This window comes from Sciurus vulgaris, assembly GCF_902686455.1.
Source record: "Sciurus vulgaris genome assembly, chromosome: 3".
NCBI lineage: Eukaryota > Metazoa > Chordata > Mammalia > Rodentia > Sciuridae > Sciurus > Sciurus vulgaris.
In genome coordinates, this window is record NC_136463.1 from 19753656 (window position 1) to 19777415 (window position 23760).

General features: G+C 50.5%; 1 protein-coding gene across 1 annotated transcript; it reads left to right on the plus strand.

The window, feature by feature from the left end:
• Positions 1 to 2756: 2756 nt before the first annotated feature.
• On the plus strand, positions 2757 to 22630 carry MPP2 (MAGUK p55 scaffold protein 2). Its single transcript, XM_079133355.1, is given in 13 exon segments — positions 2757 to 2883; positions 4319 to 4347; positions 4350 to 4426; positions 14725 to 14877; positions 15029 to 15178; positions 15535 to 15762; positions 16527 to 16658; positions 16770 to 16875; positions 16949 to 17017; positions 17251 to 17412; positions 18491 to 18693; positions 18826 to 18954; positions 20208 to 22630. Coding segments are annotated over 13 exon segments (1707 nt in total). The 5' UTR covers positions 2757 to 2791; the 3' UTR covers positions 20385 to 22630.
• Positions 22631 to 23760: the final 1130 nt, after the last annotated feature.

A 23760-nucleotide genomic window follows, 5' to 3' on the forward strand; every position in this document is an offset into this window, starting at 1 on the left:
CAGGCAGCTGAGAAGTCTATGGTACAGTGACCTCTAGACCAGCATGTGCTGGAAGTGGGGATGGATAGGGGTATAGGAAGCTGTAAGTGAAGGGACAAGAATACCATGTCAGGATGCCTGGACGTGGTTCTGTGGGAGGTTTCAGGGTAAGACAGTAGGCTGCTCACACAAACTGGGAGAGCCCAGGAGCCTGAACCTGAAGGAGCCTGATTTTCCTCTTCTGTGAAGAGTTGATGTGAGGCAGGGGGATCATGTTCCTGTAAGCAACGATCACAATTATTTTGCTGCTATTGAATTGTTCGTTAAGGCATTGATCTTGTGGCCTTGAGTCAGTCACCTTCCTTTAAGGATCTATTTTCCCTAAGATGTGGCAATAGGACAAGATCTTCACTTTTATTGGTCCCAGATCTCTAAGAATCTGAGGACAGCATGGGCCCTCACCACAGACACGTGCTTTTATGTCTCAAACTTGCATTCTACTCCAGGGGCTCGCGGATCCCACCTCACGGGTGCATTCAGGGGCCCACCAGGTTATGATCCCTGGGCTAGAGGCTGTCGAAGGTGCCTAGCAACTGCTGCAAGCTCTGGTTTTGCTCTGAGCTGTCTGAATTTCCCCCTGCTTGGATGTGGCTCCTTCTTGCCCTGTGCCCTGCTGTTCACTTTGCAAGATGTTTCAGGTCTCCCACTTTGGTTAGAATAACTCCCAATGTGAAGGCAGTTTTGCTAGTAAGCCAGGACCTAGTCTGTGATACCCTTGAACCCTAGGAAGGCCTCTTCTCCATGCAGTGGAGGGACAGTAGCAATGTTCCCTAGCTTTTGCAGCCTTGGGGGGGCTCAGTGCTTCTATCTCCTATCCAGTCTGCTGGCCCCTGGGCTCTCCCCCTGCTCTAGTCTGCCTGGGCCCTACTGTAAGCAGCTTAGGGGTTAATTAAACCTATCCCTGAGCCTGTGATTAAAGGCCTCTCAATCTGGAGCTGCCCAGTAAACCCATTAATAGTGCCCAGCAGGGGTGTAGAGGGAGAAGCAGCCCAACAACTCCGTTTCCCTGCTACAGGTCCCTTGATGGAGGCATGGTGGGGACAAAGGGGGGTGTGGGTATGAAGCCTGCTTTCTCAAAGGTCTCCTGAGGCCTCTGCTCCCCTGGATATTGTGCTATGGGCTGCTTCTGGCTTCCCATGTCCAAGGGAAGAAGGACAAACTGCTCCTCTTCCCAGAACTAGCCCTCTGACACCACTCCAGTCTCTCTTAGCCCCTGCTTCAAAATCTAATGTTGGATTCTGCCCCTTATCATCTGGTGGTCATTATATTTCCCATGGATCTGACAAAGAGACAGCTGTGCCCCACCTCAGAGGTCAAGCTTCCCGTGCCCCTTCCTTCCCTGGGACACCCCTGCTTGTGGTCTGCAGAGGGTGAGACTAGCAAGGCCCTACTCCCATCCTTTCCTGCAATCCGATATGGTCCTTGTCATTTTGGAGGGAAGGGAATAATGGTGTTGAGTGTATTCCCCTTGCAGAGAGATCCCACCTCTACTTTGAGTAAGGCGAGGAGCCCTTTTCCTGAGGGTTGGGGTGGGTTGGGAGATGTTCAGACAATGACACGGGCTGAGAGTTGAGAGACCTTGCCCCTGACCTGCAGCCGTGCTCTCTTACCCCTTCCCCAGACTGCCTTCTTTCTTTGAATCAAGGCAAGGATCTGGGACTGCTTTCAGGTTGAACTGTTCCTTTAAATCTCTCTCAACCTGGGTTACTGTCCTGTGTGTAAGCCCGCCTGCTGCCATGGCAACCAGGGGTGCAAGGCGACCTGGTGCCACTCCTCAGGGAATGGCAGACCGGTGGCTGCAGCATCTCCCTGGTGGTGGTTTCATGGGTACAGAGCCTTAGGGGAATGGGGCACTGAACTGCAGTAACTTCTAAGTCCCTCCCTCCTGTCCACCCTTATTTCTGCTGCATGAACATGCATTTGCCTTTTCCTTCCCCCAGTTCCAAGATGCCCGACTGGCCTCCTGGGCAGCACCCCTCATCCCAGAGGTCCACCTAATGGGAGATGGGGAGGAAGGGAAGCTGCCTGTGAGGCAGGTTCAGAAAGGCTTGAGGCTTCCCTGCCCCCGGGGTTACCCCTCCTGAGAGTGGAAGGCTGGACTGGTCGACCGCAGGTGAGGGGCGTTTTGGGTTGAGGTATCTGCCTTTAGCCACCACCTCCAGAAAAAGAACCGAGTTCTTCCTGGGGGCTTCCTTTGACTAAAGGGGTCATAGGGCCTGAAAAGGGGCATAGGAAACAGGGCCTGGAGAAGGGACAGAGAGCAGCGGTCAGGAGACTCAGGGAGGAGGTGGCATAGGGTGTATTAGAAGGATTTCCAGAAAAGAAGGGTGTAGGAACAGCATGGACCGAGACCCCTCCGCCCACGGGCTGTGGGGCGAAGGTCTCTGGGCACTGCACCAGTCTGAAGGGACATTACACTTACCCCGCAATCCCCCAAACCTTCTCTTAGCTGCCGCTTCCCCACCTCCACTGGTAGTTAATGTTGGGGATCAAACCAGCGGAAGGGTGACTCTCTCTTGCCATCTCCCTCCTCCCACCAGTCACCGCCCCTTCCCACTCGGCAGCGCCCCGGGTTTTGGCCAATGAGCTAGACGGTCGGGGGCGGCAGAGAGCCTTGCTATTGGCTGATTCTGCAGGCGCTCCCTCCAGTCCCCGCCTTCAACCAGCGCAGCCGGCGGGGAAGGCTGCTGGGCAAGGCGGCTGGCGACCGTGGCGTGACAGGCTACTCTGGGAGCCCCGGGCGGGGGTCGCCATGGCGGGCAGCCCAGGCAGCGCGGCCTCCTTGGAGGGGATATCCCTGGGTTCCTCTGAGGAAGCGGAGCTCCAGAGGGAAGGTAGGGAGAGGTGGAGCGGGGAGACTGGGGGGAACCCGGCCCCTTGGCGGGGTTTGGGGCATCTAAAGGGGGTGCCCTAGGAGCGGACTCCCGGAAGCCTGAAGGTTCAGGGGGTCGAGAGCTGGCCTAGGCAGGGGGCACCCCTGGCTCAGTCCCCATCCTTAAGTGACATGATTAGGGTAGGTGGATCGCTGGCTTCTGAGTCCACGGAGAACCTTATGGTCTCTCATGGATGCCAAGCCCAGGCCTGGACAGGAGGAGTCTGGAGGGTAGTCTCCGATGTTCAATCTGGAGGAGCTGGGCAAGAGGGGCAGGAAGGGGACGGGAGCCAGGAGTCCCTGAGCTATCTTGCTGGCTTCAGTTTCGGTGCACCCTCCTGCCACCCCCAGTACCTCCCGGAGGAGGAAAGCACTGACAAGCGTTGAGAGGTGCCAGGGAGTGGATCTGCCCCTCTCCTCCAGGACTTGGGTGTATGCAGATGTAGGCGTGGGCGGCAGTGTGGCAGAGTAATGATACCCTGTACCCATCTCTGCCCCCAGCTGGGCACAACTCCACTTCTCCTTTCCTTCTCCTGGAACTTGTCACAGCCTGGAGCTCCCACCTCTAGGAGTGGGTGAAGGCAGCCCTCACTTCAGATCTTGGTGGCCATTGCTGTGGCCCAGCTTCAGGTGTTTGTTTTCCTGTCCTTGGTTATGTCCCATCCCAGACTGAGTGCTCATCCCTGGGATGACTTGGTGTGACCTCTACCCTTGGGTGTATATTGCTGTCCCAGGTTCTGGGATGCCTGTTTCCCTAGCTCCTGCCAATGGTTCTAGGCTTCCTCTCTGACTTCTCGTCCATGTTCATTTCTCAATGATTACAGATCATAAGCTATCAGAGCTCAAGTCCAGTGAAGGACAGTGATTTGTGCAATGCCACCCTGAATTAGTGGTGCAACCAGGACTGGATGCCGCATTGACCTGGCCTCCTCAATGGTTGCCTGCTTGACTTTAGGCCTGCATTTAGGGACAGACTCCAAGCCATGTCTCTCTTATTCCTGACCCTGCCCAAGGCAGGTGACTGAGTCCCGGGCCTTCAGCCCATCTAGAGGTTGAGTGAGCCTATAGTGAGCCTATGGTGCAGGGCGAAACTGGAACCTGATTTCCTTTTTTCTCTCCGACCTCAGAGTCCACTTCCTGCTGCTAGGACCTACCACCTGCCAGCTGGCCTTACCTGGGTGGAAAGAACAGCCAGAGAACTGCTTCCTGTCCCTGGACCTCTGCTTCAGGCATTCAAAGCTTAGGGTGCCAGTGGCAGAAGGAAAGGAAGGGCTGTTGGGGAAGTGGCTGACTCCTGTAGGAGTGGGGGTAGGAGGAGGTGTCATGGTGTGTTCGGATCTTCGTGCCTACTCTGCACCTGAGTGTCTCACTGCCTTCCCCCCCCTAACCCCTGCAGCCATGCAGCAGAAGTCTTGGACAACTTAGATCTCTCCCCAATGCACAGGGGCTGCGGAGCTGGACCTGATCTTCCTTCGAGGCATTATGGAAAGTCCCATAGTCAGATCCCTGGCCAAGGTATAGTGCTTCAGGGAGTGGGCACAAGGGTACTGTGAATGGGACATGTGGCACAAGAGGCCCCCAAAGGGGTGTGTGGAAAACATTATACTCAGGTGATGACCCTGAGGCTGCAGGTAAAGGAGCTGCCCTCACACCTGGCCAGTGAGTGTGTGGATAAACGTCAGTGACTATTGGCTTGTGGAGAGCCTGATTTTTTTTTTTTGCGGGGGCATGAGTGTGCTTGTGGGTTTTAATCTCCACAGTTCTCCTTGCCCATTTCTCTGCCTTTGGGTGTTTGTGCAGGTGTATCATATGGGAGATTCTAAAAGAGACAATTGTAATATAATTTGTTAATGACTGTGCTAGAGGCAGATGCACAGGGTTTGGGGGGGCGCGGCATATAGAGAATAGGTGCCTAAGGGAGTCTGGGAGACAGGGGCTGCAGATGCTTCCTGGAGGAAAGGCCCCTTGGTCAAGTGTGGAGAATGAGGAGGAGGAGTAGGCATCCTGGGTCCCAGAAAAAGCTTGAGCAGAAACAGGGGTGAGAGGAAGTTGGAAGTGTGCCGGGGACTGAGTGCTGGTGTGTGGCTGGAACCTCAGGCAGAGACAAAGGAAGTGAGCGTGGAGATGGTGGCAGGTTGTGCAGGGCACTAGGGACTATGCCAGGGACACAGCATCAAGGAGGCTTTGTGTGCTTTAAGCAGGGGGGTGATGGCAGCACAGGGGTGTATAGGAGCATTCATTTGGCAGCCATGTACAGGGTCACATCTGGAGTGGCAGAGACCAGTTAGGGTCCATGAGGTAGTTCAAGTTGGGGATATTGAGAAACACGTGGAACTAAGGTGACAGAGCTCCATGGAAACCAGTGGAACTTGGTGTTGGAAGGTGGGGTGGGGCTAGCAAGGCACTGGTTCTAACCCCAGGGAAGAGGCCAGTGCTGCCTTCAGCCGAGGGAGCAGGCATGGGAGGGGAGGCGGTGCTTTCTGTCCCAAGGAGAAGGCAGGGTACATGGAGGATGCCTGTAGCCAGCTTAGATGGGTAGGAAATCAGACCCAAGCACTGGATTTCTCTAGGAGTGTAGCATGGGAAGACTTAGGCAGTCACCAGGGTCTTCAGTGAATGGTGACAGGGAAGACAGGAAGTCAGCAAAGACAGTGATGCCGGGAGAAGGCAGTACAGCTCGGTAGAGAGTTTTCTACCGGGCAGAGGTAAGGTTTCTGTCCGGCTGCTGTGGCTGGAAGAGGACCAAGTCCTGCTGGAGGGTGTGACACACCTGGTCACATTACCATCTATGGAGTGTTTGAAGGTCCTGGGAGGTTGTTAGAGCAAATGAAAGAAGTCAGAAAACTGGACCAACTGGAGGAAACAGGAGCGGGAGGAAGACAGGTTGCCTTTTCATTTAGTGATCCAGGAGTTTTTATGCATTTATCAAAAATAAAAGCAAAAGGATTATGCACATTTCAAATATTAAGAATGTAAGCTCCACAGGGAAGGAATATTTGTTTTGTTCACCCAGAGCCTAAAACAGTGCCTGGTGCAGAGAGGGGTGCTCACTGAATATGTTCAATGAGTAAAGAAAAGAACATAGCAACCTCCTAGGCACCGATCTTCAAGATGTTAATACTGGCCATGGACACTTTGGCATGCTCTCTTTTTCTCTTTCTTTCTACTGGGGAATGAACCCACGGGCACTCTAACCATTGAGCTACATTCCCAGCCCTTTTTTATTTGTGAAAATGTCTCTCTGAGTTGCCAAGACTGGATTCAAACTTGCTATCCTCCTGTCCTCAATCTCCCAAATCGCTGGGAATACAGGTGTGTGCCAGCACACCTGGCTGCTCTTTCTTTTTAAGAAGTAAAAAGTATGATACAGTCAACACCTCCCTTTCCCTCATTTCCATTGCTTCCCCTCCCTTAGGGTAAACACCAGCTAGAGATTGGATGATGTCATTTCCGACCGTTTGCTCTTCTTGCCTACATATGTGTTTAGCCACAAACAATATGCCCTTGTTTATTTGTGTCTTTAAACTTTACATAAATGGATAATAACGTAATCTGCCTGTTGTTTGAGATTTCTAGTTCATACAGTAATATAGTTATTGCCATAATTATAGATATAGGTAGATTAATTTTAACTGTCAGGTGATATTCTAATTTAGTAATAGACTCAGTTTATTTACTGGCTCCACTGCTAAGAAGGCAGCTAGTTGTTACTGATTTTTCCTGTAATAAGGACAGCACAACAGAGTCCATCTGTTTCTGCACATGTGTGAGTTTCTCCAGGGTGGACACTGGCATTTGAATTGCTGCATATGTGACTGTTTGAACCTTAACATCTGTAACCCAGGGGACAGAACCAGAAAGTTAAAGGTTCTGAAAGAAAGTCAAGTCTGGCAGGAAGATCATAAATCCAGTGGATTGGCTACAGACAGCAGGTGGAAGCATCTGGGAGGACTGACATGGATCTAGCAGCAGGTATTCCAATAGCAGGTAATGCCAAGGTGAGGAACCCAAGGCAGGTGACATTCAGAAATCTAGGAAAGTTGTTATCTGTGGAGACTCCCGCCAGTGAAGAGTCATAGGAAAGCAGTGTATGAACTAATCCATTTGAGACAACGAAGAAAGAGCATGGAGTTTGGAATCCAAAGTCTCACTGACTGGCTGTGTAACTTTATATGTCTGTCAACCTCTCTGAGCCTTGGTTATTTCCTCAGAGAAGCAGAGAGAATTGTGCTTATCTCTCAGACTCATGGTGGAGCTGGTGGAGATCAAAGATTTGGAAGTGCTTTTGTTGTTGTTGTTGTTGTGCTGGAGACTGAACCCACGGTCTTGCACATGCTAGCCAAGTGATCTACCACTGAGCCACATCCCTTGGAAGTACTTTTTAAACTGTCAATAGTTGTTATATTGTATCCCAGTGCAGTGGCATGTGCCTGTAATCCCAGCGACTTGGGAGGCTGAGGCAGGAGGATCACAAGTTTTGAGGCCAGTCTCAGGGAGGCCCTAAGCAACTTAAAGAGATCCTGTCTCAAAATAAAAAAATAAAAAAGGGCTGAGGATGTAGTTCAGTGGTAAAGTTTCTGGGTTCAATCCCCAGTACCAAAAAAAAGTTGTTATGCTGTGGTCTTAGCCATGGAACTGAAATTCCTCAGAAAGGCCTCAGTCCTGAGGCTGGGGTGGAAGAACTGGCAGAGCAAGCCAGGACTTTAGGAGAATGAATCTTGGGAGGTCACCAAGAAAGGGACTGACAGGGGGTCATGACCATGATTTAGTGCTCATGATTTGGGGGTCTGATCGTGCGGCTGTTCTGCTTTGGGCTTGCTCGGCGAGCGCTGGGTGGTTGAGGGCATCCTCACCCACACGTCCCATGTCTCAGCGGAGAAGGCTGCAGCATCTGGCTGGGCCTTGCTCTTTTAAGAGGGTGACCCCTGCTTCTTCATGTGGTGGCCTCCGCAGCAAGGGAAGATAAGTCCCACCGCACAAGCACCTGCCAAGCTTCTTCCTGTTATCACATTTGCTAAGCCAAAGCTAGTCACCTTTGTCAAACCCAGATGGAAGAGTTCCTTCACTTTCTGGCACACCGCTCTCTGGAACTTCATTCAGTTTTTGAATCATTTTATTATGAGTCAGGGTTTCAAGTAAGAGTTCCCTGTCTTCTGCCAAGATCAGAGGGGTTGGAGCGAGAGGGCAGAGGGAACAGCTTTGCAAAGAAAAGTGTGTGTAGAGCTTCTTCCGTTGCAGCCTGCGGAGAGCTCTGGATCAGGAGCTGGCAGAGCTGAGTGCAGGCGCTGCCTCTGCCACTAACTACTTGCTTTGCTGCGGGGGATTTTCAGAGAATGAAACACTTGGTGACCATAGGAATTCAAACCACCCTCCTGGTTTTGGCGTATGTTGCATCTACTAACTGCAGTGTGTGCATGGATCACTTATATGAATGAAGGACATCTTAGCAAAATTTTCCTGAGTAAAAAAGCAACAGGTGAAATAATTTTTCACTCAGTAAAAAGTGAAAAAAAATCAGGCCTCCCAGGATTTTATGTGTATAGCATAATTCCCTTTTTTTAAAGGTAAAAATAGCTAAAAGCTATATTTGTTTCAGGAATAGGTAGAATACATACAGATAGAGTAAAACTTAAACAGGAAGCCTGGCAGTGATGAACCACTGAAGATGGTGGTTTCTGGAGGGGGTGGTGTGGTTAGATGCAGGATATTGACAAGAGTCTTGCTTTTGGGTTCTTAGATCCTTGTTATGTCAGTAAAGATATCTAAATTAATGCCAAGTACCTACCAAGGGATCATATAAGCCAGTGAGGAGAACATATCACAAACCCAATATTGTGATTAATCCAATTCTGAGTTTCCAAATTCCCTAAAATTGTGATACCTGTTGGGTGTTTTCAGTGGCTGGTTGACCAGCTGTTTAGATCAGCCTGCTCAAGGTTTGGTTTGTATTTGTATATTCAGTGTTTTTGCTTTTTGGTGCTGAGGATTGATCCCAGGGGTGCTTTACCACTGAACAACACCCACCCCCCTTTTTAAGGTCTTACTAAGTTGCTTAGGGCCTTGCTAAGTTGCTGAGGCTGGCCTCAAACTTGTGATCCTTCTGCCTCAGTCTCCCAAGTTGCTGGGATTACAGGCATGTGCTACCACTCCCAGCTGTATGATTCAATGTTTAAAGTTTCCTCTGGGCTGTGAAGGTTGATCTTGGAGAGCTACACTTTTATGTCTATGGGTAAGAGGCCCAGGAATAACCATAGGAGGAGTGATGGAGCAGGTGGGGAAGAGGCAGTCATTAAGTCAAAGATGGAGGATAAGCAATTTAGGAGGTACCTGGCTTCCTTCTTGTTGCTTCAAGTTAATCTCCTCTGGAAACTTGTCCTCCCTCCATCTATGGAACAGAAGGTGCTAAAGCCAAAATGGGCGACCTCTCTAATGCTCTAATGATACCTGGGCCAGAGCTGGCTTCCATTAACCAAAGAGCCTTGATAGGGTTGCCATGGTGAGATCATTGGTACCTGAGGACTGTCTTTGTTCGTTCTCCAAACTTAGTTCTTGGGCCCTCAGATTTCCAGCATTGTCCTGGGTACAGTGGTGATGAAGAACCTGGGAAGCTTCCCTCTGTCACTCAGGGGTTTCTTGGGCTGTGCTGTGCTCAATGAATATAGATTACACAGGGCCCTGGGGAAGAGCAATGCTTTGATGCTTGCTCCTGTCCCAGGCACTAGTCCTTTGTTCCTTCAGTTATCTGTTTCTCCCCAGCAGGAGCACTCTGCTCAGCCAGGCAGAAGATGGTTTAGGTTACTGTTGGGCCATCTGGGCTGTGTTCTCCTGGCCTGCTTGGGAAAGAGAAGGCAGAAAGGATCTAGCCTTTATTGAGTACCTGCTATATGCCAAGCATTGCGTCTGTCCCACTGAATCCCCATGGAAGTGCTGTGAGGTGTTATTAAACTGTCCCTATGGTGAGATGGGCCTAATGATGCACACCTGGAGTTCCAGCTGCTGGGGAAGCTGAGACAGAAAGATCACTGGAGCCCAGGAGTTCCAGACCCAACTGGGCAATGTGGCAAGAGCCTGTCTCAAAAAAACAAAACAAAACAACAAAAAAAACCAGAGAAAACTCCCTATTTCATGAACTTAAAAAAAATTATGGTAAATTTCAAAAATGTGTCCTGAGCCGCATCATTCATTACCCCATTGCAGTAGTTAACAACTCATGGACCATCTCATTTCATCCATACCCCCACCCACTTCCCTCTCTCCTGAGTTATTTTGAAGCAAATCTCAGATATATTATGATTTTATCTATAAGTATTTCAGTATCTGTATCAAAAGTAAGAGTTCTTTTTTAAAATTCACACTATCATTATCACATCTAAAACACTAAACAGTAGTTTTCTTATGGATTTTTAATAAATGGTTTTGGCACATGTCATTTTGAAAGCTATTAAATTAGATCTATACCTCACACCGTACATCAGAATAAACTCCAAGTGGATCAGGTGTCTAAATGTGAAAGTATGTGTCCTGGAAGAAAACAGATCTGTGTATAAGGAAAGCAGCCCCCACCTTTAAAAACTAGACCTCACAATTCAGATGCTTGAAAGGTTCATAAATTTAACCACATAAAACATTTTTTTTAACATGGCCAAAATACCATAAACAGAGTTAAATGACAAACGAGAAGCTAGGGGAAATGATTTGCAAAAGATATCACAAATAAAGGGCTAATCTTCTCAATATAGAGAGAACATTTTAAAATGAGAAAAAGAAAAATCCAAATAGAAAAATTGGCAAAAGACATGAACAGACAGTTCACAGAAAAAAGATACACAGATGGTCCTTAAACATATGAAGAGATGCTTGGTTTCCCTCATAACAAGCAAAATGCAAATTAAGCCCCACTGAGAAATCATTTCTCATCCATGTGATTGGCAGGCATTCAAAGGTTTGATCAGCACTGGTGGTGAACTTCAGGAAAATCTCCCAAACAATGCTGGTAGAAGGGAAAATCGGAGGAGAATTTGTTAGTATCTAAGAAAACTTGCATATGTATTTACTGCTTGACCCAGGAAGATTTCTAGTAATTTACATGGAAGATCTTCATAGGTATAGAGCACCATGCCATTGTTACATCCACAGCATTAATTACAATCACAAAATATTAGGAGCAACCTAAATACCCATGGATACTAGTTGAATAAATTGTAGGATTCCAGTTGTATAACAGAGTCAAAAGGAGTAATTGAAAATAATAATAATAAGCTGGGCATGGTGGCACATGCCTATAATCCCAACAATTTGGGAAGCTGAGGCAGGAGGATTGCAAGTTTGAGATCAGCCTCAGTAACTTACTGAGGCCCTAATCAACTTAGTGAGACTTTACCTCAAAATAAAAAATAAAAAAAGGGGGACGTGGCTCAGTGGTAAATCCCCAGGATCAAAATAATAATAATAATAATAATAATAATAATAATAATAATAGAGGAAGCCTCCCATGTAGTCCTGTGGCATAATTTCTAGCTCATATTGTTAAATAAAACACCAGACAACAATTTAAGTCAAAACAAACCAATCAGCCAAAGTCTCATGATATCAAGGAAAGTATATAGTGTTCTACCTTTTATGTAAGAAAAAAAAAAAAAAGAAACAGAATAAACAATAAAGAAATGAAAATGATTACCTCTAGAGTTTGAGTGTGAATGGGACCAAGGGGACGTGGATGGAATTGCAACTTCTTTGAGTTTACTTTTTATATGGATTTGACATTTGAACCCTGTATATGCTGTACATGTTTAGAAAATAAGATGAAATAAAAAAGAATGAAAAAAGAAAACCCTGAAATTAAGTGCCACAAGTGCACCTATCCATCTATTAAATTGTGCTAATCAAACAGAAAAAGGAAAAGGAATTAAGTAACCTTTTTTTTTTTTTTTTTTTTGCTGTGCTGGGGATTGAACCCAGGGCCTTGTGCTTGCAAGGCAAGCACTCTACCAAGTGAACTATCTCCCCAGCCTGAATTAAGTAACTTTTGCCCACCGTGTTCTGACTATACACAGTAGATGGGATGTATTCTAAGGCCGTAGTACTATTTAATTGAGTAGCCACTAGCCATGTGCAACTATTAAAATACTTAAAATGCTTGCTAAGTTTTCAATGTTTGTGTCCCCTCCAAAATTCTTGTTGAAATTTTATCCTCAGTGCAATGGTATTAGGAGGCAAGGTCATTAGGAGGTGGTTGAGTCACAAGGGTGTGGCCCTCATAAAAGGGTTGGAGGAAAATTATCTAGGTCCCTTTTGGCCTTCCACCTTCTGCCATGTGAGTACATTTGGGAATTCCCTCACCAGATACTGAATTCCAGCACCTTGACCTTGAACTTCCTAGTCTCCAGAACTGTAAGAAATAAATTTCTATCATTCAGAAATTACTCAGCCTTAGGCATTTTTAGTTATAGAAGCAAAAATGAACGAAGATAATACTTAAATAAACTAACAGGCCTAAATAAAAATTTTAGTTCCTCAGTTATAGCCGCCACATTTCAAATGTTCATGTTCACTAGCCACATGTGGACAGCAGGGATAGAGAACATTTCCCTTACTGTAAGTTTTTTGTTTTTTTTTTTTTGGTGCTGGGGATTGAACCCAGGGCCTTGTGCCTGCGAGGCAAGCACTCTACCAACTGAGCTGTATCCCCAGCCCTAGTGTAAGTTTTTTTAGATGTGGGTATTCTGAGGACAAAGAAAACTGCAGGTAAATCTTGATTTTTACTTGGTAGAGTTATGATAGGCAATTCTGAAACTTTCTTGAATTTTGAAGGACAGAACAAATAAGTAAGTGGATTGATATTATTGAAGTAAGTTCTCACTGAAGGAGAAAGGAAATGCAAATGGAAGCGGGGGAGGGGAAGATGAGGAAAATCCTGTAGAGTTTGACTTTAATTGTAGCAATCAGTATCGGCTAATGTCTGCCAAAGAAATGGCGTCCCGGAAGCAGTGTGTACTTCTTTCTAAATTCCATTTCCTGTCAGTGTACCTTGGAGAAACTGTTGATTCCAGACCTGGGACAGGGAAAGTATAAGGTGAACCTGAGCTAGAAGGGAAGAAGGTACTCAAGGACTGACTGATGGACACAGGTCCGTAGGACACAGGTGTGACTGGGGCTCCCCCTGGACAAATTTGGGATGAATTGAGCCAGGGAAGATGTGGCAGTAATGGACTAGTAATGAACACACCGAGTAAAAGAACATACAGTAACTCAGAGAGAGGGAGGAAGAGGCGGGGAGGGGGAGGGAGGAAAAGCTCTTTCTTAGAATAGAATGCCAGTTAATAAATGTGGAAGGGTGATGGAGATAGGTGATCACAATTTCACAACTGCTAGTGGAATCATTGAGTCAGGAAAGGGTCTTAAATGATGGCTTAATCCCCTGGTGAAGGATTGTTGGTTTCCAAGTATGTGAGAGACAAGGTCACCTATGTGGAACTCTTGCCAAAATGACTAGCTTAACTTGAATCAGGAGGAAACAATCAGAAGAACTCTACTTGTGGCACAGTCTACAAACTACTGGTCCAGACTCTTTAAAAATGTTGTGAAAGTTCAAAAATTATTGGAATTTGTTCTAGATTCAAGGAGAGCTGGGCATGGTGGTACATGTCTATAATCCCAGAAACTCGGGAGTCTGAGGCAGGAGAATTGCAAGTTCAAGACCAACCTTAGTAACTCAGTGAGGTCCTAAGGACTTAGTGAGACCCTGTCTCGAAATTAAACATTAAAAAAAAAAAAAAGGACTGGGGATGTGGCTCAGCGGTTAAGTGACCCTGGATTCAATCCCTGATACCATAATAAATAAATTAATTAATTAATTAAAGGAGAATAGAAAGATGGGACGCTCATATTTAACACATGATCCTTGATTGGATCCTGGATCAGAAAAAATGAAACCATAAGGGATATTTTGGGGACAACAGTGAATATTGACTATGGACTGTCTATTAGATAATGTTCTATCAATGTTTCAATGATGGAATTTCTTAGGTGTGAAAAATGGCTTCGTGAATGTTTTTGTTTTGAGAGTTGCGTGCTGAAGTGCTTTGAGGTGAAGTGACAAATGAATCAGAAAAGTAGTCTTCATATGTATGTCACAAATGGGCCTACTTTGCCCCTAATCCCCTCAACACAACTCCTCGCACTGGCTGGTCACGGGGGAAGGTTTCCTATTCTCTTTTCATAGCACCTTGTCATGGAGCCCAGAGTGAATAGAGCAGCAAGCAGGTGCAAGGCCCTCTCCTGGCACCATGTACTGATTTCTTGTCCCCTCCCTCACTAGGAGCACCCAAATTCAAGTCCTGGGGACTTGGGAATGTTAATCTCCATCTGCATCTTCCTCATCTAGGGCTACAGGGCCCCCAAGGTCTCACCCAACCATGATGCTGGGCGGAAGAAGTCCTCAAACTCATACCTGTAGGCTCTTGGGAGCAGAGGACAATCTGATGATTTTTGATGACCCTCTGTGGCAAGGGAATGGAAATGAAAGTGTGTCCTTCAGATTCTCCGTTCCCTAAGTTGAGCCTCCATCGTCATTTGCAGGGATAAAGAAGAAAGCAGGGTGTGCGCTTATGCCGGAGCGAGTGTGCTGTGCCGAGCTGTGCGCCTGGAGCTGAGCTGGTCTCAGGCAGGCAGTGGGTGGGCGAAAGCCAGGACTGGGACTAGTAGCTGGGAAGAGACTGGAGCCAGGAACCCGGGGTAGGAATGGGGCTGCTGCTTGGCATCCCAGGGCTCCTGCAGAAGCAGTTGATCTCACCTGTTTTTGTCCCCACCCCCAGGCCCACGAAAGGTTGGAGGAGACAAAGCTGGAAGCTGTGAGGGACAACAACCTGGAGCTGGTTCAGGAAATCCTGCGGGACCTGGCACAGCTGGCGGAGCAGAGCAGCACAGCCGCGGAGCTGGCCCGCATCCTTCAGGAGCCCCACTTCCAGGTTCCAGGCTGCTGGGGCTAGTGGTGGACTAGAGGGGTGTGTCCAGTGGGCTATGTCCCTGGGAAAGTGACTGGCAGGAAGTTGGAACTGGGATGGGAAGGGGCCACAGGGCATGGCCCCATCGTTCTTCCTCTTCCCATCACATCCCCAGTCCCTCCTGGAGACACACGACTCAGTGGCTTCAAAGACCTATGAGACACCACCTCCCAGCCCTGGTTTGGACCCCACATTCAGCAACCAGCCTGTACCTCCAGACGCAGTGCGCATGGTGGGCATTCGCAAGACTGCTGGAGAGCATCTGGTAAGGGTGACAGGACAGGGTCCCAGTGTAGGTAAGGGTGGTAGGGCAGGGATTCAGAATAACCAGTGGAGACAAGAAAGGTGAGGTGAGGGCTGAAGAGGAGGGTGGGCTTAGCTTTGCCCAGGGAGGGGCCTTGTAGATCAGGAGAGCACAGACCCGGTGCGTAGGCCCCTCTCCCGGCTGTGCTCTTATCTGGCCTTCGTGCCTTAGATAAGTGAAGAACTGGAGCAGAAGGATAGTAGAGGCGGAAGGGGGTGGTTGGGTGGAGACAGGAAGGGAAGGCCTATTAGGAGACCCAGCTGAAGATTGTGACTTAGAGCAAGGGAGCCTCATCATGCACGCCCTTTGTCCCGCAGGGTGTGACATTCCGTGTGGAAGGCGGCGAGTTGGTGATCGCTCGCATCCTGCACGGGGGTATGGTGGCTCAACAAGGCCTGCTGCATGTGGGTGACATAATCAAGGAGGTGAACGGGCAGCCAGTGGGCAGTGACCCCCGTGCACTGCAGGAGCTCCTGCGTAGCGCCAGCGGCAGCGTCATCCTCAAGATTCTGCCCAGTTACCAGGAGCCCCATCTACCCCGCCAGGTGGGCCCATCCGCCTAACATGCCAACCAGCCAAAGACCCAAGGGATGGCTGGGTCTTTTCCAAGGGATCCCCTACCCCCAGTTCTTAAGGACAAAGTTTCTCCTTTCCAGTCAGTTTTGAGGCAAAATAGTGGGACCTGTATGCCAGGGGTAGTTGTCCACAGCCACATAGAGCCTCGTGTTGTGCGTGTGCATGAAGTCATGTGTGCGTTTGCTGACCTTATGCTTAGGCATTCACACACATGTGCAACAGACTTGTGTGCATCAACAGCTTGGGGTACCTGAGTGTACAGTGAGCACCTGTGTCCAGTGCAGCGCTCTTTGCATGCATTTGTGTGCGCGTGAGCGGGCAAGGTGGGTTGTCACATGTCCTGGACAGCTGCCTCCTAGTTGGTAGATCATGGAGGTCTGGCTGCTCTGCCCAGGTCCCCTGTTGGCGTTCTAGCTCTGTTAGCCAGAGCCCTCTCCTAGCAGATGCAGGGTTAGTTGCCAGGGTCTTCTCTCCTGGTCAGTGGTCCTGCCTCCTCAGACTGAAGACCCACCCAGGCCCACGCCATTTCCCCATTCCTTAATCTGAGTCTCAGTTGTAGATGTGAGGAGAGGTTTGGACTGGAAGAACAGCTGGGCAGGCCTGGAGGCATCACTTCTCTGGGGAGCTTCTCTTGGGTTTTTGTAAAGGGAGGGGGTGGACCGTGTCCTCTACACATCTGGCAGAGCCCTCCCGTGCTCCTTCCCTTGACCCTTCACCAATTTCCCGAGCCCAGGTATTTGTGAAATGCCACTTCGACTATGATCCGGCCCGGGACAGCCTCATCCCCTGCAAGGAGGCAGGCCTTCGCTTCAGTGCCGGGGATTTGCTTCAGATCGTCAACCAGGATGACGCCAACTGGTGGCAGGTGAGCCCCGGGCGCTCCTGCAGTATCTCCAGGTATGGTGTGTCGGGGGGAGGTGAGGGCACGGAGAGGGGTCCTCTCGCTCAGACAGGTGGTTGCTCACATCCATTTCAGGCCTGCCACGTGGAAGGGGGCAGTGCTGGACTTATCCCCAGCCAGCTGCTGGAGGAGAAGCGGAAAGCGTTTGTCAAACGGGATCTGGAGCTGACACCCACCTCAGGTAGGAGCCCCACCCCTACCCCAGAACCCAATCTGGGAAAGGCCTGCCTTATCACCCATCTCTCTGTGGCCAGGGACCCTGTGCGGCAGCCTTTCAGGAAAGAAAAAGAAGCGAATGATGTATTTGACCACCAAGAATGCAGGTGGGTATTAGGGCCCCCCCTCTCTGTCCTCCTGGAACATGACACAGCCCCTCCCTCCCTCACCAGTGACCTGTGAATATGTTCTGGCTCAGGTGCTGCCCACCTGTCCCTAGGCCTTGCCTGGTTCCCCTTTTCTTCCCTGGTCCCAAGCTCTCTCGTCCTTGACCTGAGAGCTCTGTCCCTGCCTGCCCCACGGTGCAGCCCGTTGAGCAGTGCCATCTCCCTCTGTCCAGAGTTTGACCGCCATGAGCTGCTTATTTATGAGGAGGTGGCCCGCATGCCCCCATTCCGCCGGAAAACCCTCGTGCTGATTGGGGCCCAGGGTGTGGGCAGGCGCAGCCTGAAGAACAAGCTCATCATGTGGGACCCAGATCGCTATGGCACCACAGTGCCCTGTGAGTAGGACCTGGGTCCTTCTGGGTGAAGGTCAGGGAGCAGGGGCTGCCCAGGAGGACCCACTGGGGACCAACGTTCACAGGCACCAGGACAGGTGGTACCTCTGGGTGTGAGCTGTGGAGTGCACGCCCTCTGTGGGTGGATGAGGAGAGTGCAGTTCGGGAGAACTGAGAGATGTCCTACCAACTGTTTCACTTGCTAGAAACTGGAAAAAAAAAAAAAAAAGCGAGTGTCCAGCACGGTGAAACAGGGCTCTGAGCTGTGTGTGGCCTGTGGCAGGTAGGGTTTGCTATCACATAACCAGTGTGGAGGCGGGGTGTTGAAACTGCAGGCTCCCAGAGGCAAGAAGGAAAGTACAGGCTGCAGGTCTGTTTGGCTCTTGCTGTGTGTCTTTGTGTTGCACATTGCCCTTTCTGGGCTCCAACTGTGAGCACTAGTTGGGCCAGTTGCTCTCTGAAGGTCCTCCTAGCACGTGTGTGTTTGTGTGTGTGTGTATGTGAGGGTGTGTGTGTGTGAATTTGTGAGTGTGTGCATGTATGTGAAAGTGTGTGTGAGTGTGTGTGTGAATTTGTGAGAGTGTGAGTGTACGTGTGTAGTGTGTATGTGTGTGTATGTGAGAGTGTGTGAGTGTGAATTTTTGAGTGTATGTGAGTATGCATGTGTGTGTGTAGTATGTGTATGTGTGTAGTGTGTGTGTGTGAATTTGTGACAGTTTGAATGAGTGTGTGTGTGTGTGTATATGTGTGTAGTGTGTGTGAACTTGTGAGTGTATGTGAGTATGTGTGTGAGAGTGTGAGTGTATTTGTGTGTGTGTGAATGTGTATATGTGTGTGTGTGAGTGTGTGTGAATTTGTGAGAGAGTGTGTGTGTACGTGTGTGTGAGTGGTGTGTGAATTTGTGAGTGTATGTATGTGTGTATGTATGTGTGTGAATTTGTGAGAGTGTATGTGAGTATGTGTGTATGCATGTGTGTGTGCACGCGTGAGCACGTGCAGTGGTGGTGAGGGGTAGACGGTGTGCATGCGTGTCTGAGGCGGTGTGGCCTGCCTGTGCCCATTCAGCTTCCTCCCCACCTAGACACGTCCCGGAGGCCTAAGGACTCAGAGCGGGAAGGCCAGGGCTACAGCTTTGTGTCCCGTGGGGAAATGGAAGCCGACATCCGCGCGGGGCGTTACCTGGAACACGGAGAGTATGAGGGCAACCTGTATGGCACCCGGATCGACTCCATTCAGGGGGTGGTCGCCGCCGGCAAAGTGTGCGTGCTGGACGTCAACCCCCAGGTACCGCCGGCCTGCTCCTTCCCAGCCTGCTGACAGACCTCCATGACCTCCTTTCTTGCCCACTCTCAGGTGCCACCCCCAGTCACCCCAGGACATGTGTGAGGATTTTCTCCCCACTCTCTTCTTCTGCAGGCGGTGAAGGTGCTGAGGACAGCTGAGTTTGTCCCTTATGTAGTATTCATCGAGGCTCCTGACTTTGAGACCCTGCGGGCCATGAACCGGGCCGCATTGGAGAGTGGGGTGTCCACCAAGCAGCTCACGGTGAGGGACTCTGTGGTGAGGCGGGAGGGGTCTGAAGGCTTCCCAGGGCGGTGGGGATGGGCTCAAGCTGATGAAGAGAGGGAGGAGGCACTGGGGAAGGGGAGAGATGGCCACCTGTTGTCAGGGAGGTGGGACTTGTGATGCTTGTTTGTATACGGAAAAGAAGGTCTGAGAGGAGTGCCATCTCAGTGAGCCAGGGACACAGCTAGCCTGGGGCAAGGGAGCTTCCGATTCCAGGCCCACTGCTGGGTCCACTCTTCAGGGACAGAGTGGGGGCCAAAGGAATTTTCAGAGGGCCAGTGGAAGATCTGTGGGGCAGAGGTGGGCCAGGTGGGTTCAGTGGGTTTGGGGATGCTTACAGCTGGGGAAGGTGGGAGGGAGGGAGGAAGCCAGAGGTGGAAGGTGGCTGGAGGGATGAGTTAGCATGAGAGAGCAGGAGCGCCTGGAGCAGAGGCTCCCGTGTCTCGCACAGCAGACTCCAGGACACCCCAGCTTCCAGGAGTGGTAGGGTTGCGGAACTCTGAGCTCAGGGCTCCCTCTGCTGGAAATACTTGCTACTGCAGCTCTCAGGTCTGCACTGCTGGTCACTGGAGAGGCTGTCCCAGTTGGGCTCCCTCCTGCTGATGGCTTCCTGGGGGAGCTCTGGGCACCTCTTCCCTGGTAGCAAGTGTGGCTGAGTGGAGCAGCTGAGATAGAGCTGGCCTCCCCTTACTTAAGTCAGTCGTCAAGTCCCCATCCCATCCCTGCCCAGCTTCTAGATCTAGGTTAGGGGTTGCCCAGGTACCAAGTGTGTCCAGGTGTGCCCTGGTACCCTTTCTCATACCACATGGGTAAGGGGACCTGGTCAGTCTCGGGAGAGCGTTGGCATGGGAGGCAGGCAGACCCCGCTAGTCATGTATCTCAGCTTTCTGTTTTAAACAGGAGATTATTAATCTTTGCTACCTGGCAAAGGTGCCGCAAAGATTATGTGGATGGCAAAGTGTTGAGTACAGTTCTTGGCACTGGAGCTAATTCCCTCCCTCCCTCCCTCCCTCCTTCCTTCCTTCCTTCCTTCCTTCCTTCCTTCCTTCCTTCCTTCCTTCCTTCCTTCCTTCCTTCCTCGCATCCGAGCTTCTGGGGGTGTTCAGGAAGGGGCTCCTGCCTCCCTGGCCATGGAATCCTTTCCAGTATGGTTGGGCTTTGGGGAGGAGGCAGGCTGTAGACCCCCTGATGACGGGTGTGAGTTGTGGGCACTGACCCCCTGTGCCTGGCAGGAGGCAGACTTGAGACGGACAGTGGAGGAGAGCAGCCGCATCCAGCGGGGATATGGCCACTACTTTGACCTCAGCCTGGTCAACAGCAACCTGGAGAGGACCTTCCGTGAGCTCCAGGCTGCCATGGAGAAGCTGCGGACGGAGCCCCAGTGGGTGCCTGTCAGCTGGGTGTACTGAACCTCTTCATCTGGACCTCGTTCCCTCTGGGTGGTGACCCAGGACCTAAAACCATCCCTTCCCCACCCGTGACCCCCAGCCCTAACCCTCAGCTCCCATCCTTGGTCTCTGGCTTTCCCCAGATAACAGCTCCCAGGGGGCTCTAAGTCTGGCTTTGGCACAGAGGCGTGCACTGCCAGGGAGGTGGGTGTTCATGGGGCACCTCTGTGCCCAGGTGCTGCTCACTCCCAATGTCCATTGGCCACCAGATATCCCTCTCTAAGGGTCAAGCCGTGCCCAAGAGTGGGTCAGAGTCACCTTCATAGTGCTTAGTCTAGAGAAGAGAATAGCTGTTTTGGGACCAAGTGGTCAGTAAGTACCTTGCCCCTGTCACCCCTCCCAGGGCACCTTTGCTCCTCTGGACTGGTCACACCTCTCCTATTCTTGGTCTTCTCCCACTTCCCACCCCTAGTCCTAGGAGCAGGCCTTGGGCTGTTCCCAGTGTGGCCAGGGGAGTTACTGGCAGCCAGGCAGGCCTGGGCAGTGGTGTCAGTCAGGGCCATCTTGAAGGCTGAAGGAACCAAAGTGTGAGCCAGTTGTCACCGCTGGGCCACACATCTCTCAGCTCCCCTAGAAGGGGGCAGGATCCCAGGAGTGGACGCTGCCCTTTTTGTCCCTCATCCACAGCTTTTCACTGCCGAAGCCTCTCCACAGACTTCTCCAATGTGCTCCTGAGAGGTCAGCCCTGTTCTCTGAAGTGCGAGGCTGGCAGGGGCCACAGGCGCAGCCCAGATTGCAGGGGAGGGGTTGGTGAAGGACTGGACACATTGCGATGCCTGTCCGTGACCTCTTCCCATTTCAGTCTTCTTTCTGGCTGGGTCCAGGTGGCCCACTTGCATCAGGCTTGCCTGGGTTGGGGGACTGAGTAGGGACTGTGAGCACAGGCTTGGCAAAGGATGTGTGGCTCTAGCAGCTCCTGGCCGTCCTTCCCACCGTGGTCTGTGCAGCCTGTCATTCCACATGCTGCGGTGGCTGGCCTGTCTCTGGCCCTGGTGTGTGTGTGTGTGTGTGTGAGGCTTGGTTTGGGGGAGGGGAGGCAAAGGGTTGTTTCTTTTGGAGAGGTTATTCTTTGGAGCCTCTTTATGGGGGCTTTCCCCATCTGCCCTCATTTCTTATGAGACCCTTATCCCAGACTCCAGAGCCGTGGTCCTCCCCAGATGTCCTCCTCCACTCTCCTATTGTCCCTCTGTCCTAAATGCCACCCTCCTGTCCTTAGGGAGGGCAATTTTGTAAAATAGAATACCTGTTATGAAAAGACTCCTGCCCTAGATATTCCCAGGCATCTCACCCGCTCCTTCCCTGAGGCCAGCCTGTCCTCACAGGGGACGCCCCAGGACCCCCGTACCGTGCCTCCCGGTTCTTCTGAGTGTCTAGTCGGTCTTTGCTGCAGTGTCAGCCGAAGCTGGCCCTGAACCACTGTGTGCCCATTTCCTAGGGAAGGGGAGGGAGAATAAACAGAATATTTATTACAAATGTTAGAAATATATTTATTATATTAGGAATCTCATTTGCATTTGCATAGGACACACAAATGAGGTCAAGGCTCTCGCATCTCATTCGCATCGCTCTGCATACACTATGCAGTCATCTTTTACTCTTTCCCCTTTTCGTCCCGTGTCCTTTTCATCCTTGACCCAGACTCCCTTGCAACAAACACCCTCACCCTCAGCCTAAGGTGACTGGGAGTGGGAGGACAACGGGGTATTTTCCTAAGGACTTGAGGCCCTAGAGTTATTTGCCAGTTCTCACCTCCACTGGGGGATCTAGGAGGGAGGCAGGGAAGGACATGCTGTGGCAGCTGCTGCCTCTGGAGCCCCTCACTGAAAGACCATGCCAGAGAGCTGGCCCCTGGCCCCTTCCTGTGTGTCTCCCACGCATGCCCAAGAGGCAGGGCTGGGCCCCTCCTCCGAAGCCTCCTGCCTCCCTTGCCCATGCCTGTTCAGGACTCTGGGCAGGTGGGAGCAGAGGCTGGGAGCATCCTTTGTTCATCTGGCACAAGGCCAGGGCTGGGTTGGAACAGGCGTATGTGCCACCAGGTTAGCTCTGTGACTCTGTCCTCCCTTCTCCCGTTGCAGACTCATATTTGGGAGACCTGAAGAGAATATAGACCCTGCCCCCCACACTCAGTCCCAGCCCAGTTGCCCTTCCTCTGTCCCCTTCCTCAACCATCTAATTCTCCAATTTTTCTCTCCGGTGTTTTTTTTTTTTTTTTTTGTTGTTGTTGTTTTTTCCTTTGATTAAATGTGAAAGTAAATGCTTCTGGGCTGTTAGTCTTTGGTTGGGGTTGGGTGGATGGGAGGGCTGGGAGCAGACAGGATTCCTGTCCCTCTCCATTCCTTCTAAATGCTTGTGCCTAGGAGTCTGTGAGCATTCAGGGGGCCAAAGGACTCAGGGACTCCGTGGCTATCCATGTGGCTATACTCAGAACCTGTGTGCCCTTCAGCAGGCCCCTCTACCCCTCTGGTTCATCTTCCATAAAGGTGCCATGGACTCCCAGTGGTAATACTAGGATTTGTCCCAGGCACTGAACACAGGGGCCATAGGTGACTGAAATGTCACTCAGGTGCCACCATAGGTTTGTGTTGTGTGCATGGCAATCCATCAGGGCTGGGGGTGGAGGGTCAGTTTTCTTTTCACCTGGAGTTCTTTAGAGGACTCTGGCATGCCTCTCTTCTGATCACCATGGAGATTTTCCAGAGGGGCCTTTGCTTCTTTCTCTCTGTGGTGGCAAAATGTGGATCCAGCCCCTTTCCTTGGATTTCTCCAAAGCACCATACACACAAGAACAAGTACAGGGTGAACTTATCTGGTGAGCTAGGGGTAGCCATGGGCCTTAGAACACCCACCTCAGCTCTGATGATAGTTTAGCATTATTAAACACCCCTATTCTGAAGTGTCCTGGCCCTTCCCAGCACAAAGGAGTCTTCCTAGTCAACTCTTTCTCTTTGAGTCCCCTGCCTACCGCCATGTTGCTGGGCCTTCTCCATTTCTTCTCTCATTCCTGGGTGACCTTGTCTCCTAAGCTGTCCCTGGACACTCAATTTCTTTCTTTTTCTCTCCCTTCCCTATGGCACTGGGGATTGAACTAGGGACACTTTACCACTGACCTACATTCCCAGTTCTTCTTTAAATTTTTATTTTGAGACAGTTTCATTATGTTTCCAAGGCTGGCCTCAAACCCCCTGAGTACCTGGATTACAGGTGTGTGCCACTGTGTCCAGCTCAATATTTCTTTACTTAGCAACTCTACACTTGCATTTCTGTCCTAATCCATTATTTCTCAACTCTGGCTGCACATTAGAATCACCTGGGAGGTGGGTGATAAAATATAAACAAT